The 16,516-nt window shown below is 41.0% G+C and overlaps 1 protein-coding gene and 1 long non-coding RNA gene across 4 annotated transcripts in view; both read left to right on the top strand.

Moving 5' to 3' along the window:
• LOC308477279 overlaps positions 1-16,516 on the top strand; it is a 186,284-nt gene that overhangs the window by 132,859 nt on the left and 36,909 nt on the right. The gene's annotated exons all lie outside the window — the stretch shown is intronic.
• The window catches only part of UVSSA (UV stimulated scaffold protein A), a 53,005-nt gene continuing 36,909 nt past the window's right edge, over positions 421-16,516 (top strand). Inside the window, exons 1-6 of one of the 2 annotated variants that reach the window (XM_081005492.1) lie at positions 421-749; positions 2,418-2,748; positions 3,354-3,474; positions 4,023-4,433; positions 5,415-5,524; positions 7,867-7,995. In XM_081005492.1, coding sequence (XP_080861618.1) covers positions 652-749; positions 2,418-2,748; positions 3,354-3,474; positions 4,023-4,433; positions 5,415-5,524; positions 7,867-7,995 — 1,200 coding nt within the window. In that variant the 5' untranslated portion in view covers positions 421-651. The remainder of the gene's footprint in view (positions 750-2,417; positions 2,749-3,353; positions 3,475-4,022; positions 4,434-5,414; positions 5,525-7,866; positions 7,996-16,516) is intronic. The other variant, XM_081005493.1, reaches the window with a different exon arrangement.

Below are 16,516 nucleotides of genomic sequence, written 5' to 3'. Positions count from 1 at the left end.
ATAGAATTATTGATTAGGGGGCACCAGCCTTAGCAATAGAATTATGGATTAGGGGGGCATCAGCCATAGCAACAGAATTATGGATTAGGGGGGCACCAGCCTTAGCTTCCAACTTCCTGGAACTGGAATTTCTGCAGCAAGGGCAGCGCAAACAGAACGTGCGGCTGTAATCCAGCCTCAAAGTTGCCGATAAAGGGACACGGCTATCTCCGCCCGGCAACAGCCGCGGCCGGCGAGCCGTGCGAAGCTGAAGTGAAGCCAGCCGGCAGAAGAAGAAGAAGCAGCCCACCGTCCTTCCCGGCGCTCGCCCTCCAGCAGCTCCCAGAAGCCCGGCTGCCTTGAGGCCGCCGCCCCTCCGGACTCCTCCCCGCCTTCCTCTCACGGAACCCGCCCCCCCAGCAGCCTGACGAGCCGGGCCGGCGAGCGAAGGGGGCGGGCTCGGCGGGTGGGAGAGGCCGAGGCCTTCCTCCGGCTCCTTCCGCGGCCTGCGTCTCCCAGCGCAGAAAGCGGCCTTGGGAGGGATGGGCTCCGGACGAGGCGCCGGCGACGCCCGCCCCGCAGGGCAGCGGAGAGCCGCGGCTTCGTTTCCTTAGCAAGGCGCCCCTCGCTTCGTCCTCGTCCCTTCGGACAGCCGGGTTTCCCCCTTCAGAAATGGACGGCAAGCTGCCTCAGCTGGTGGAGGAGCTCACGACTTCGGGGGAGCCGCGCCTGGACCCCGCCAAGCTCAAGGAGCTGAAGAAGATGTGCAAGTAGGAACCTCTTAATGTAGAATATCCCCCCCCCTTATTTATATTATTATTTAATATTTCCATTTCATAATATACATGCACATCATTCTTTACTTCCCTGGCTCTTTCGAGCCTATCGACTTCCTTCCCTCCCCCCTCATGGCTTTCAAAATTAACCTTGCGTTTTGTACGTTCCCCAGTTCTAACTGCACACATTGCAGAATAACTCAAAATTTATTTTTTATTTTTTTAAATGATTTTTATTAAGGTTTCAATAAAAAGTTAGACAGAAAAACATAAAAAAGAAATCCACAAATACACAATACATAATCCAAAAAAAGAAGAAAAGCACAGAAAACAAAACAAACAAAAAAAAAGAAACAGAGCAATTAAAAACAATATCACCTTTTCATTTCCGTTTTTGAATTTACTTATTTTCTGGACTTCCTCATACCTCCCTCTTTTGTATTCCAGTCCAAATTGTTTGTCCAGCAATTTCTTTTCCACTTTTTTAATCCCAATCTTTAATCTTAATATAATATAACATTAAAATTTTACCTCTTAAGTACCAAATTTCCATTTCCTTAATCTTCTTTAATCCTAATCTTTAATCTTAATGTAATATAACATTAAAATTTTACCTCTTAAGTACCAAATTTCCATTTCCTTAAACATCTTTAATCCTAATCTTTAATCTTAGTCTATCTATAACTTTATCCTGTACAGCTGGAAACCACTTACTTTCAATCCAACATCACTCTAACATTTAAACAAATATAGAATGGTAGGAAAATCCTCATTACAAATGTTCAGGCAACCCCTACTAGCGATGTTAATTGCTTACAATGGTTAATTACAATTTACTCCAGTCCTTTTGGAATACTTGATCATGCTGCTTTTGGATTTTTCCTGTCAGCTTGGCCAGTTTTGCAAAGTCCATCATTTTCATCTGGGAACCTTTCCTTCCTCTTCTTTCTTATTTCCTTTTTGGATATATTTTTACTAAATTTCCAAAAAGTTCACATCATTCCAATACATTTGTTTTCTTCTTGTCCACTTCCCATCCCATTTTTCCATGGTGTGTTATATTCCTCCCCTTTCCTGCACCTTGTCTCCCCTCTTTTATTATCATCACAATAACGCAACAATCTCTCATCCAGTTCTGTTACTTATGGTTCAAACCCTGCTCGCAAATTCATCATACTGTAATATTTCTTTAAATGGTCCAAAAAGGGCTTCCCTTCTTTCATAAAGCAATCGTCGTTGAGTTCTCTTATTTTAGCTGTTAAATTTGCCGATTCCACATAGTCCTTCTCTTCACTTATCCATGCTTCTTTGGTGGAAACTTCTTCATCTTTCCGTTTTTGTGCATAAAAAATCCCAGCTGCTGTAAAAAGCAAATTTGGGAACCTTTCTTTTAAAAAGAATTTGTTAAAAAGCAAATCTGGGAATCTTTCTTTTAAAAGCAAATGTTTCCATGGTGTATGTCCGCTGTTCTTTACATTATTATTGGGGGCGGGGGGTGCAATCCTGTGCACGCTTGTTCAGAAGTAAGTTAAGTGTGGAGTAACAATTCGGGAGAATTAGTTTTCTTCTTGTGCCGGGTGTTACTTTAAAAAAAACAAAAACTTCACTGTTGACGGTACTGTATTTGCTTTCTTGCTAATCATGCCGGTTACTTTTCCAAAGGTCCTCGGATGAGCATATTACTCATGTTTATCACTTGCTGATGACACAGCTGAATCAAGAGCACGCAGAGATACGGCTGTCAGCATTTCAAGTTGTGGATGAACTCTTCACCCGTTCCCATCAGTTTAGGACTTTAATCATTTCAAACTTCCAAGAGTTCTTGGAACTCACAGTGGAAACAGACCATGATCAGCCACTTCCCCCACCGGTGGAAGTGGCACAAAAGCTAAAAAGAGCTGCCATTAAATCTGTACAGGAGTGGCATGAGAAATATGGAGAGGCCTACAAGAAACTTTCACTAGGATTCCATTTCCTAAAACAGAATAAGAAGGTACTTAAATATTCACTTTCATGAATGAATGCTTAGTGGCTTTATACAAATAAGGTGTTGGAAATGTTTAATTCATTGCTAGCAGATGTGAATATATTAAATGTGAACAAAAAAATAATATGGTTCTTTATAAATAAGTAGACGAAAGACCCATATTATATTACTTTAAAGTGCTGCTGCACATAGACTGATTGGTAATACTAAAATACTTATTATTTAACAAAGACGACACTGAAAAATGAATTTCCTGCATCAGATGTGTGTTTCTACTGAAAGTTTACATCGTTTAAGTATTTGAAACAAAAAAGGTAAGTATTCTTAAACCGGAACGGCTTAAGAAAATCTGTGTGCCTTCCCATGCACAATCTGTATTAGTATCACCTTGTGCTACTTCTAGTAAGGACTTGCTGTGAGATTTGCCCTAAGCTTCTGAGAAGAAGCTTTTATTGTTAGCTCAAAAACAGATGCTTAAGAAATATCTGAAAGTATTATTTTGTGCAGTCTGTTCCTTTCAGATGTTGACCACCCAAGAAAATTTGCCTTGACATGCACGATACGTTTTCAGCAACGGCAAAAATAATGAAACATATTCTACAATTCTGTAGGTAGATTTTCAAGATACAAATGCCAGAACTCTAGCAGAAAGGAAGAGAGATGAAGAGAAACAAAAAAGGTTGGATAATATTTACAAAGAAAAAGCCAAAAAAGCCGAGAGGGAAATGGCAGGTGAGTGCGGTTTAGTGTCTTAATGGGTGGTTCATTAGTTCTAATTTCATTTGAAGATGTCAATACAGTCATACCTTGGAAGTCGAACGCAATCCATTCCGGAAGTTTGTTTGACTTCCAAAATGTTCGGGAACCAAGGTGCGGCTTCCGATTGGCTGCAGGAAGCACAAACTGGAACAATCACTTCCGGGTTTGTGGTATTCAGGAGCCAAAATGTTCATCTCGTAAGGTGTTTGACTTTCGAGGTTCGACTGTACTAGTAATTTTAATAAGGAAAGTACTTATTTATTTATATTATTATTACGTATTAAATTGGTATATCGCCCTTCATCCGTAGATATCAGGGCGGTTCACATAATAAAAATACAAGATAAAAAACAATACATATGAAAACATTTATATAGTGCTATCGTTATGAAAGAGTTTCATAGGCAAAAAGTAGACTAAACTCTGTCCCAAAATAACTTCTGTGGGAACAAACTTATTTTAGTGTATGTGATATTTCTGTATTTTTATGGCAGTATTTTAAAACTACCACCACTTGACAGATATGTCACAAGAAATCGAAGCTGTGCTGACTGAGATGGAGAATTGTTTTCAGCTTCTGATGCCGGATCCCTTTGACTTCATGGCAAATGACACGGAAACAGTCAATTGGAGGACGGCTGAACTGGACAAAACTGTTTCCTGCTCTTCTATGGAGAGGGCAGCTCAACAGGCACATGACGATAATGAGCAGCCTTGCTGCAGCAAGGACCTTCCTTCCATCTCTCTGGTTCCGAAAGCTGGTAACAAAAAAGACTTGAATAGCGAAATGGAGGAGAATGGAGGCATGGAAGACTCTTTAAATTCTGAATTGACTTCTGCTGCTGCCAGTGGAGAAGATGACTATGCCACCTTTGTTCGGAGCCATGGTCTTGGATCTCATAAATACAGTCTCAATCTTGAAATAGCCACAGGTATTGGGATTCTGTGGAACGTAATCATTAATTACGATACACTGCTTTTAATTAAAGTTTAAATGATCATCTTCACTTGTCAGCTAATAACCAAGTATTTAGAATCTGTTATAAGTACAGTCATACCTCGGGTTGAAGTAGCTTCAAGTTAAGTATTTTTGGGTTGCGCTCTGCGGCGACCCGGAAGTAACGGAGCGCGTTACTTCCGGGTTTCGCCGCTTGTGCATGCATAGACGCTCAAAATGACGTCATGCGCGGAAACGCGACACGCACAGACGCGTGTTACATTTACTTCAGGATGCGAACAGGGCTCCGGAACAGATCCCGTTCGTATCCAGAGGTACCACTGCATGTTGCCGTTCCTGGGTGGAAAATATATTTCTCCTGGCCTGCTTTCCTCTGACTGTTGATTTTTGCGAGTAGGACTTGAAAAAAAGGTTGGAAGTCACAGATTTCAAATTAAGACCTATCAAGAGATCATTCGGCCTTTTTTCTACTGTTTTTCAGTAGCTTCCTTATTTCAAGTGTCTAGTCATAGCAGAATAGGTCATAGCATAGCACCATAGCATGAGTGTCTACTTCGTATTGCTTTTTTAAAAAATATCTGCTGCTGTTTTCTTTTTTCTTTTTTGTTGTTTACTGTACTTTGTACATTGCCTTGAGAAATGTGTGGAAGGTGATGTATTAGTATTACTAATAGTTATTTAAGCGTCTAGTTACTTACCAAACTCTTGTGGTGGCAGCCACTGAATTATAAAACCAGATTGGTGGGAGGAGAGATTGTGTGGAGAAATATTCTATTGCTTTTAGGCGAACCTACTAAGTTGGAGGCTGCTAAGAGAAGAGAGCCATGTATGCCACCTTGAGGTTAGAGGATAGGTGAGATATAAATGTAATAAATAAGTAAATAAATTAATACTGTACCAAAACATTCTGTGAATCTGATATGCACTTGCTCATTGTCTGTTTTTCCCCTGCTAGATGTGAAATTGCAGGAGAATGAAGACAATACAGCTATAATAAATAACGCTACAGACGCTTATAAGCTCATCAGAAACAAATTCATGCCTTCTGTACAGTCATGGATTCAGGTGAGGAAAAACTCTTCCATTGAGAATAAAAATAAATTCTGTATTTTGTTTATTCTCTGTGTGTCAAAATGCTAATATGCTCATATGGTGTTTTAGTTCCCCTGGGCTCTACACTTCAGCATTCTTGAATTGAAAGCACATTTAGCATTGTTTTTTGTGAACTTGGAGCCTTGCAAACTTATACTGTTGTTTTATTTCTGAGCTGTGTTCAGTATTTGAGGGAGGTGTCACACATTCCTTTATTTCCATCTCCTCTGATTTCAACCAAAACTTTCATAATCTCACGCTTTAAAAAGCTTTCATAAATTTCTATTCAAAAAGTTAACCTAGTGGAGAGAAGATTCTGTGTGTGTGCTTTCTTAATGGTGCAGTCAGCGTTATAGTTTCCCTGACAAGTACAGTAATGCTAGTTAAGGCAGAAAATGGACATTTATTGTAATCCTTGGTACTAGGATCTTAATCAGATGCAACAGGAAAATCTAGCCAGTCATTGTTCTTTTGGATTGGGAAAAGTAAGCACTGGTGGTAAGACAGAGTTACTTGGCCCCTACTCTGTTGTATTTTGATTGAAGAGAATAGGGTTTGGGTGGTTTCCAGGATGCTTGTAATATACCGTATTTTTCGCTCTATAACACGCACCCGACCATAACACGCACGTAGTTTTTAGAGGAGGAAAATCCGTAGGCATGCCACCCGTAGGCATTCCCTCCATAACACGCACAGACATTTCCCCTTACTTTCTAGGAGGAAAAAAGTGAGTGTTATGGTGCAAAAAATACGGTAGTTAATCTTAGGTAAGCCTTTCCTTTCTAGAAATTCTTGATATCAGATACTTCTGCTTTGGAAATCGCTGTTGGAGGACTGGCATTACATAGAATCAGAACTGCAGAGTTGGAAGGGACCTCAGGGGTCATTTAGTCCAACCCCCTGCAATCCAAGAATCCCAACTAGAGCATAGATGACATATGGCTATCTAACCTCTGCATAAAAAACCTCCAATGAAGGAGAATACACAACCTCTTGTGGGAGTCTGCTCCACTGGTGAACAGCTCTTACTGTCATAAAGTACTTCCTGATGTTTAACTGAAATCTCATTTCTTGTAACTTGAAGACATTGGTTTGCTTTTTCATCTGCAGCACTTTAGATATTTGAAGGTGGCTGTTATATCACATCTCAGTCTCCTCTTCTGCAGCAACTTCCTCAACCGTTCCTCATAAGACTTAGTTTCCAGACCCTTTATCATCTTGATTACTCTCTTCTGCACATGTTCAAACTTGTCAATATCCTTCTTAAATTGTGGTGCCCAGCACTGGACACAGGACTCCAGGTGTGGTTTGACCAAAGCAGGATGGCACTGTGGTCTAAAACACAGAGCCTAGGGCTTGCTGATCAGAAGGTCGGCAGTTCGAATCCCCACGACGGGGTGAGCTCCCGTTGCTCGGTCCCAGCTCCTGCCAACCTAGCAGTTCAAAAGCACATCAAAGTGCAAGTAGATAAATAGGTACCGCTTCGGCGGGAAGGTAAATGGCGTTTCCGTGTGCTGCTCTGGTTCGCCAGAAGCAGCTTGGTCATGCTGGCCACATGACCCGGAAGCTGTACACTGGCTCCCTCGGCCAATAAAGCGAGATGAGCACCGCAACCCCAGAGTCGGCCACGACTGGACCTGATGGTCAGGGGTCCCTTTACCTTTACCTATTACCTCCCTTGACCTGGACACTAGACTTATGTTGATGCAGCCTAGAATAACATTAGCTTTCTCCCTGCTGCATCACACTGTTGACTTACGTTCAACTTGTGGTCTATTAAGACCCCTAGATTCTTTTCACATGTACTACTGGCAAGCCAGGTGTCCCCCATCCTATATTTCTGCAGCTGGTTCTTCCTGCCTAAGTGCAGAACCTTACATTTGTCCCTACTGAAATTCATTTTGTGAGTTTGGGCCCAGTTCTCCAATCAGTTAAGGTCATCTTGAATCCCAGTTCTGTCTTCTGCAGCATTAGCTACCCCTCCCAGTTAGGAGTCATCTGCACATTGGATGAGCATCCCGCCAATATTTTCAGCTAAGCTCACAACATTATAAACAACCAGATCCTACCCCCCCCCCACATTATTTACCATCTCATCTAATAAATGTATTTCCCTAATATGAGTTTGGTGGTGACGGTGGCTACCTTTACTTTTTATTAACCAGCGGTGTGTGAAGCTGAATGGCACACAAATTAAATGTGCATAAGTTGCGAGTTATCTGTATTACAAATTCCCATGGCATGCCAAATGTGCATGAAATCTTGGCATGTATTTGAATGCCAAGTCAGCTAATGTTGCGGTTTTTATTTTTTAGTTGTTCACAAGGGCTGGAATAAATGATGAACATCTAAGACAAGCCATTGATCTTAAAAACAAATTGGAGCGTGCCACAGAGAAATGTAAGGAAATGAATATTGGTTTTAAAGACAGGAAGATGACAGTGGTGAGTTAAGTTAAATATTTCTGGTATAGTTTGACCTGAATGTGACCTGAATTTAGAACATAATGTCGCAATATGGCCTCAATATGGCATATTGTAGTCTTGTATATACCTTGGTTATGCGGGGGGGGGGGGTGTCCTTTCTAGAGACCAGGATCTTTCATTGTCTTGAACTGTTTGTAACTCATCCCAGAATCACGCTGCAGTAAAAGGTGGGATTATAAATTTAACATGCAAATTGTTTTTTTAAATCTCTTTAAACTTTTCATAAAACTTAATATCTTTGAACCTTCTTTGTATTAATTATCTAGATTTCTCTCTGAGCTTCATAGTTTGCTATGTCTTTAAATAGCAGAGGATTAGATTTTTCCTTATTGGCTTTGCTAAATTGTATGAATGAAGCATTCATGCACAGCAGTAATACAGTAATTAAGCTTTTAACGCAGTATATACTGAACACAGTGGTAACTGAGATGGGGTGAGAGATTCCTGTAGAAAAATCAAAGGGGTCTCATCTTTTTATCAAATTGCTTTTCTTGGGGTAACTGATTTCACTTGTCCCCTAAAGCTTCCAGTGTTGAGTACTTTCACACATCAAAAAATCAACCATGCATTAGTCCTAGTCAACATGCAGTATAGTTTAGTCTTTTTGTGGAGGTTTTCCCATAGCGTGAACTCTTAAAAAATGATGTTCCATGATCATTAAAACTTTAATAACTTCTACGTTTGCTTCCACATTTTTGTACCCCCACTCTACCTGTCATTATATGGGGGGCCGCAATGCCTAAAGAGGGCTATGGTCAGCCAATTTAGGACCAATTGATCTTGGTCCTAAAACTGAGGAGCTGTTGACACACTAGTCCTCTATGTCTAAAATAAAATTTAAGTCAGTTCTGAGTAACACAGATTAGGCAAGACACAGGAAAGGAGAGCCTATGCGCTTACATCCTGAACATGTGGGTATTGGGGGCGGCGGCGTTGAGCTGTAGTCCTACTTCCCTCTCCCCACCTGTATGGTATACGCATAGAGAGGTACTGTGTAAACACCTCTTAAGAAAACATAGAAAGCACTAAGTTCTCACTGGCTTATGAAAGAAGTTATGATCTACCCAAAAAATGTTCAGACATTTGAGTCTCCAGCAAAAGGGAATTCGACTGAGGAACCCCTCTTCACATGCAGGACAATACTATTTGTTCACTAGCAAACAGAAACTGCAGAATGAAGGGGTGCAGTTATGACAGTGGTGAAAACAGAACGCGTGTGATGGTGGATCATTCTTGCCATCAGTTGCCCGTACAGTGATGCCACAGAGATCTTTATAAGAACACAGTTGACAAGTCCGTATGTTGTAAACAGAGCACTAAGTTCAGGATTCACAAAGGTCTCAGTAATAATAATAATAATAATAATAATAATTTATTACTTCTACCCCGCCCATCTGGCTGGGCCTCCCCAGGCACTCTGGGTGGTAAAATGTCACGGCAGATGAAGCGATGCTCATAATTATAGGTTGTCAGTTTGGGCCCTATGCTAAGCCATGGTTAAATTTTCTTAACCATTATCTGTTGAAATGTCTGAATGGAACCTTACCTATCTTTTTAAATTGGCACTGTATATGCCAAAACTGTGTTGGCTCTAGGCCCTTAGATTTATATACAATAAGATTCTGCAAAGGATGATCTGAATGTTTTTTAGGTTGAAGATGTAGCTAAAATTATTTCAGGTGGCCAGTAGAGGGAGCACATCCAGCATGCTGGGAGCTGCTTCTGCCCACATGATTTGAATGTGTTTGTTTGTGGTGAATAGAATATTATAGCTCCCATCAATATTTAAATTGAAAATGCACTCATTTCTAGACAGTACCTTAAATTAGCTGTTCTTAACTAATGTTTTTATCTGTATGTATGGCATGAATCTTTTCCAAAGATCTTCATAAGGCTAAAGTGTTAAATGCAAAATATCTCATAACTGCCTAGTATTTTTTACCTGTGCTACATTTCTCGGTAGTTATGCTTACTTATCATCTAATTCATTTCCAGTGCTTAAAAACACAAAAGAAATTGGCTTTTGTAGCTTAAAATAAAAATAGCAGTATTTCTCTTCCCCTGCTTTAGTTTTGTGAAGGATATTGTTAAGAGTAATCTTCTTATCAAAAATTGTGTTGTGAAGCATTGATAATCCACAAATTCTGTAAATAAGAGCTGAAGAATAGTTTACAAATGAAGGCACACATATAAAGCTGTCACATGGAACTGACCTGGTGTACACATAATGTTAAACATGTGGTGGGTTCATCCAAAAAAACCCATATGCAGAAGCTCCCCCCCCCCCCCCGTGCTGACTGTAATAATTGTTGTTGTTATTTAAATTTATATACCACCCTTCATCGAAAGATCTCAGGGTGGTTCTCAGAATAAAATGCAACATAAAAACACAAGTAAATAATTAAAACAAAGCAATGACCCCTCCCCCCTTCTTCCCACAGCCTCATTTAAAAGACTGTAGAATATTAATCTGCCAATTGGCAGAAGCGGAAGATTTGTTTCATCTGGCAAGCTGATATTCAGTAGAGCGGGATGTTGAATTCCACCCATGGTTTATTACCTATAGTTTATTAAACTATATTTTAATGTTACATGAAAGATCTGCAAAGAAATGCACATTTTTACATTTTCCCTCCATATCCACTCACACATGTAGTATAAACTTAGGGGAAATGGCAACTTTTTCCCTGGTCAAGGTATCAGTTAATGTTCATTTGACCAAACTGGTTGCTGTTGGTTTAGTACATAAAAGGGGTGCCACCTATTTTCTGTGAATTCTCTGGGTGACATAGGCTATAACACGAGAATTTCAGGGTTCTTGGGCAGCTCTTTCTCTGACCTTGGGGTGAAATGTGATCTCTAAATTTCAAAGATGCTTTCAGTGCAGGTGTGGCTAGTCCAGCTGTCCTCATCAGTCCCAGCAAAGGTGGAGCAAGGCAAAGGGTGAACCAATGAGACGTCTCTTCTCCCCACTCCAGTGTAATGTGCAAACTGGCTCTAAGGAATATTGACAGTCTTAGTACAGTACAGGTCAGAAATAAGATGGTACAAGAATGAGTGCAATCAGGGGTGGAAATGAGATTAAAAGGCATTTTAATACATTGGGGGGGATTGTCTAGGGGTGATTAGAAATGAGGTTGTGTCACTTAATAATTTGGCAAAAGTATATCCCTTAATAGTTACCCCTCACTTATTTTCTAATACTCATATGGATAAATTACAGTCCTTCCCCCACAAAACATTCATAGAACTAAGATTGCTAAGATTTGTCTCAGATTTCGAAGCATTATTTTTTTTTACTACACGGTTCTAAAGGCACCATGTAACTTACTAGCATATTGCATCAGGTACAGCAGAGGAATAATAGCATTATTATAATTCCCAGAGAAAAAATTGTCTTTCTTCTCTGGTCTTTTTTCTCTTTTTTTAGATTTTTAGATTTATTGTTTATCTTTTGTAAGATGCTTTGAATATTGCTTTTATAGGCCAGTTTTCTGTTATATGCTCAAAATAAGTGATGCTATTATTCTATTAAAATCTGGCTTGCTACATTGCAGATCAGGCTTTATATCATTGCTATGGAATCATTATCATTATTATTTATATTTATATACCACCTCTTCTTCCAAGGAGCTCAAGGTGGTTCTCCTCCCCATTTCATCCCTACAGCAATCCTGTGAGGTAGGTTAGGCTAAGAGATGGTGACTGGCCCAAGGTCACCCGTTGAGTTTCATGGCTGAGGGGGGATTTGAACCCTGGTCTCCCAGGTCCTAGTCCAACACTCTAACCATTATGCCACCCTGACTCTAGAATGGCCAGGTGAAATACAATTTCACTGCTATGTAGCTGCGTTGAATCACATAGGGGTATTTGGTTAGTAAGTAATACTCGCCTACATCCATACTGGAAAGAGGTTTAAGATGTTCTGAGCATAAAAGCTTTTCCTTGGAAGAAAGCGTGGCACAACTAAATAGATGCATGAAGGTGGCATTCTGCCCAGGTTTGTAGTTCCTAAGAAGCATCTGTCTTCAAAGCTTGTCTAAGCGCTTGGCAAGTTTACACTGTCTGTATGGGTGGGTACCTTCTTTTGAAGCCTGTGATTTGGCTGTGTTGTATCAGGGAACTAGAATGATTTGTCTGCTTGTAGCACATCATGGCTTGTATTTCACTGGTGAATAATTGCGTCATGTGGATGGGTTTGCATTTGTGGTAGAGGATGGTTCTAGGTGTGCCTTGCACCTTCGTTTCCGTGAACTGGTTGTGTGGTTTTGCTGACATTCTCCACCCATTTTTCACGTAGCAAGCTACCTCTGAAGGGTCAGAGGTCACAGGAAGGGCCAGAGCAGATAGCTCTGTGGGGCTCTGCTGGGCTCTTGGCTCCAGAGGGCTAGCCTTTGTTTGACTCTTAAGCCAGTGGTGCACAGCATTTAATAATGCAGCAAGAGGAAAACAAGGGTTGGTCTTCCCTCATTCTCCAGAGAAAGGGGGCAGCAGGCAAAGGCTGTTTAATCCCAAAAAATAAGCCTTGACTATAAAAGAACTTGGAGTTACTGTGGCAGTGTCCACTAGAGGGTAGGCAAAGGCAAGAAAAATAAAGCTTTTTTAAAAAAATTTGGGAGGGGGAGGAATGGAAGTTTCTTCATTCCTAGGTTAGAGTCTTGCTCCCACTGCCCTTTTGCCTTGTGGTCTTGCTCTCTTTCCCAAAGGAGGGAGATTTGCATCTTGGTGCCATCTCAGTCCGTAGTTTTCTGGGGCTGATGACTTTCCTCCTTGCTTGGGTCGCTGCTGAAACCTGTTTCTCTCTACCTAACAGTCTCTAGAAGCTCCTCCTCTGTGAAGGAAACAGGTTCATTTTGACTGCCCCCCCCCTTTTTCTTTTGGCTGCAGGTGTTTTTTCTTCAGTGAGGAGAGTGTTGGCCCAGGGAGGAGTTGCCATCTTGGGCAACCTGAATCAAGTTGGGTGAATGGGAGAACTTACAGTACCCCATTACACTGCTCAACTTTGCGGTCCATTTTAGGGAACTAATATTCAGGGTGCAGATCATAGCCCTAACTGCCTTTTACAGCAGATGATTCCCACTGCAGCCTACGAATATTAGCAAGATGCTTGTCTCTGTGATGGATAGATTAAAGAAAGAGTCCCGGTATGTTCTCAGTAGAGACCACCCTTCTTTCCCTGTTAGAGATGAGGGGAGAGATCTTGCCTATTACAGTGGTGTCCTCAACTGCTACACTTTTTTTCATAGGAGTAAACAGCAGGGGTTGACTATGGGAATAATTTAAAGTACATTATAGAGGTCCCAACATTCCTATCCTCCTTCTAGCTCAGATCTTAAAACCAGCCTCTTGTCTGTTTCACATTAACCAAAGTTGCCTGCATTCCAGTTCTGGGCAGTCTTCTCTTTCTGACTTAAACGATGTTGTTGGTAATTAAAGCTTGCCAAATCAAAACACTTATGCAACGTAACATGCCTAGGGAAATAATTAGGCAAAGCAACATTTGTGTGAAACAGAATTTCAGGATGTTGCTTAAACATCTTGCTCATCTCAACATGGGTATAGGTGGGTCACTTTTTGCTGGATCGTGCCCGGTCTTCCATACTAGTCCTACTCAAAATAGACCTATTGAAATTAATGGGCATTACTGACTTAGGCTCGTTAATTTCAGTGGGCCTACTCTTGAGTAGAACTTAATTGGATACAACCTCATTTTTCCTGGTAACATGGATGATCAAGAAAGTTGTAATTTTTTTGTCTGATAAAAATTAGAACCCCACCATAGAACTAACTCATAGCAAAATGGAGGAGGATTAACAATACTTTGTAGTGCTTTGTGTTTAAGCAAGGTAGTGCATACAATACTCCTTTATCTCAGTAAGCAATAAAATTGTTCCCAACAGGATCTTGTTGGACAAATTTGGAGCTACTTAATAGGCTTAATAGGGAAGGAAAGGGAAGGGGAAAGGGAAATACAGTCGTACCTCCGCTTATGTAGCCCTCCAGTTACGTGAACTTCAGGATACGTAAGCGGCAAACCCGGAAGTATATTTCTGGGTTTTTGCCACACGCGCATGTGCAGAAGCGCTCTACTACCATGTGCGCAGAAGCGGTCTCTCTGGTTGTTCTCTCTGGTTGTGAAAACCTCAGGATCCGGCTGGATGTCCGGAACGGATCCCATCCGCAACCGGAGGTACCACTGTAATGGTCAGACACTGATTTCCCACCGAGAGGAACAAACTCTAGTACCATAAAGCCGACCTGGAAGTTCTGCCACCACCCTTCTCCATACATTTTTGATATATACTACAGGCAAAAACAGATATATGCGCCTCCAATTGATGCACGACTGCACACGTGTGCATCGCAGCAACTTGAAAGTGGCCGGAAAAGGAGGTGGAACCAGCTTATGGGTGTTTCACTATTGTGCGCGGTGATACAACCCAGGTGCAAACTGGTGGTTGCCTATGCAGATAAAGAGCTCTTCTAAGAGAGCAGTCTTTTAATTTTGTACAAGAAAAGCAGCATACAAATACAGTAGGTAGTATTCTGAATTCACAGCGAATTCCTAGCCCACTGTTTTACTGCAGTTTTAAGAAAGAGAAAAGCAAATTGTTTACAGATTGGTTAATGTGACATTTACATTTATGATTTAACAGGTGTAGAAGTTGTAAAAATCTCATTTCCAGTAAGGTACCTTGTTTTGCCCTATATTGTCAGTCATTCCAAAAGGCTTTTATACTCTGCTAATGAACACTACGTGATTTGGTTACACAAATTGTAGTTTTCCTTCATTTAAGATGACTTGACTATATTTTACATCATGGCTGAATTCAAAATGCATTCACATAAAGTTGCCCATATAAATTGGTTCCACTGCAGTAAGTATTAATTCCTTGGCAAAAAAAATTCCCCCTCTCTCCTCTTGGAAAAAATATTTAGTTGACTGTGAGTAGATGCACGTGAAATATTGGTAGGTGGAATAATTTGCAAGATCTTCCAGTGAGGGTATTAGCATATAAATAGCAGATGCAATGATGACCATCACAGCTGAGTACATTTAATTTTTAGTTTATAAGATAAAATGGGTTTTTAAATGCATAGTCATCAAGCCTGCTGAAAGACAAATGAAGTTTAGAGTTCACTTATCTGAGGAGGCCTTACATCATGTTAGAGGAAGGAAAACCAAGCCTGCCACATAGCCATACCTGAAAGAAAGAGATTTGATTTCTTGGGCTGGGGGAAAGGAATGAAAAGTGTTCAGAAAGGCAGAACAAGGAATCTGGCAACAAAATGTTAATGATCCCAGATGCAGTGAACAATTAGCTGTAGCTTCTTGTTATATACACATGCACCTCACCATATCTGTGAATTCTTGGCCATTGCTTTTGCTTGTATAATACAGCTTTTTCAAGAGTCGGCTCCAGAAGCAGTAGAAAGAAAAGTGAATATAGAAATGCTATGTCTCTGGCAATATGGCCACTGCACATTGATCAAAAGATTGCTCATAGGCTCCATCCTCTAGCCCTAGTCTCTTCATGAGGGAGCTATTTTCAGAGGAAGAACTAGGAAGGGAGGGAGACACTGTTTGCCATCAGGGGGTGGTTGGTTTCATCTGTGCTCGGGGGCATAGCTGATTTTAAAGGTACCACTTTAGCTAATGGGGCCTCCTGCGCCGCCGCTGTGCGATTTCTGTTCTCATCCTGAAGCAAAGTTCTTAACCCGAGGTACTATTTCTGGGTTAGCGGAGTCTGTAACCTGAAGCGTCTGTAACTCGAGGTACCACTGTAGTTGCTCTTAAAAAGGCATTTATGTGTTATCTAGTTGCCTCAAGGTGGGGGTGCACTTCCTCTTGAAAAGAATGCTGTGTGGATTGGCAGAATTGACAGCTGGATGTGGATTCTGACGTGCCTTGGATGAGCTTCAGCCATGTTTGTTGTACTGCAAGGGATGCACCAGCTAAATCCTGCTTATTCATCTTAGCTGGATGGAGTGTGAGCTTTACTTACTTCATTACTTAGTGCTTCTTAATGGAGCTGGGGGTCTTTTTAAGGGACTATTGCTAAGGATTTACTGGCCCTCAAGGGCGGCTGCCAAGTGTGTGCTTTCGGTGGAGAGAGTCAGAACTGGAGTGCTGGGCTGGCTGAAGTACAGTGAGTTAGCAGAGGGAAACTGAAGCCCTATGAGTGTTTGTTGGCACAAACCTGCTGCTTAGGTGTGGAATCCTAGGCATAAGGTTTTTCTGGCTACACAGCACAGGATTTTGCATCAAGTAAGCAGATTTTTATGGAAAGAAAGGGAACTCGATACTGCAAACTGAAATAGTAAAGTTCATTACTACCTCCTTTTACCTGCCTCTTTTAAGCACTTATCTTTGCTTACTCACAAATGAAGAAAAATGTGACTTGTTTTAAAAGGATACAAAAACGAATCTTTTCCTTTTCAGGAGCTGAGGCTTAATTTCTCATAGTTATCTAAGCAG

The sequence above is a fragment of the Podarcis pityusensis genome (assembly GCF_964106645.2).
Source record: "Podarcis pityusensis genome assembly, chromosome: 5".
Lineage (NCBI taxonomy): Eukaryota > Metazoa > Chordata > Lepidosauria > Squamata > Lacertidae > Podarcis > Podarcis pityusensis.
The sequence above is the reverse complement of the archived record's forward strand: the minus strand, read 5'-3'. Positions and strand labels throughout refer to the sequence as shown.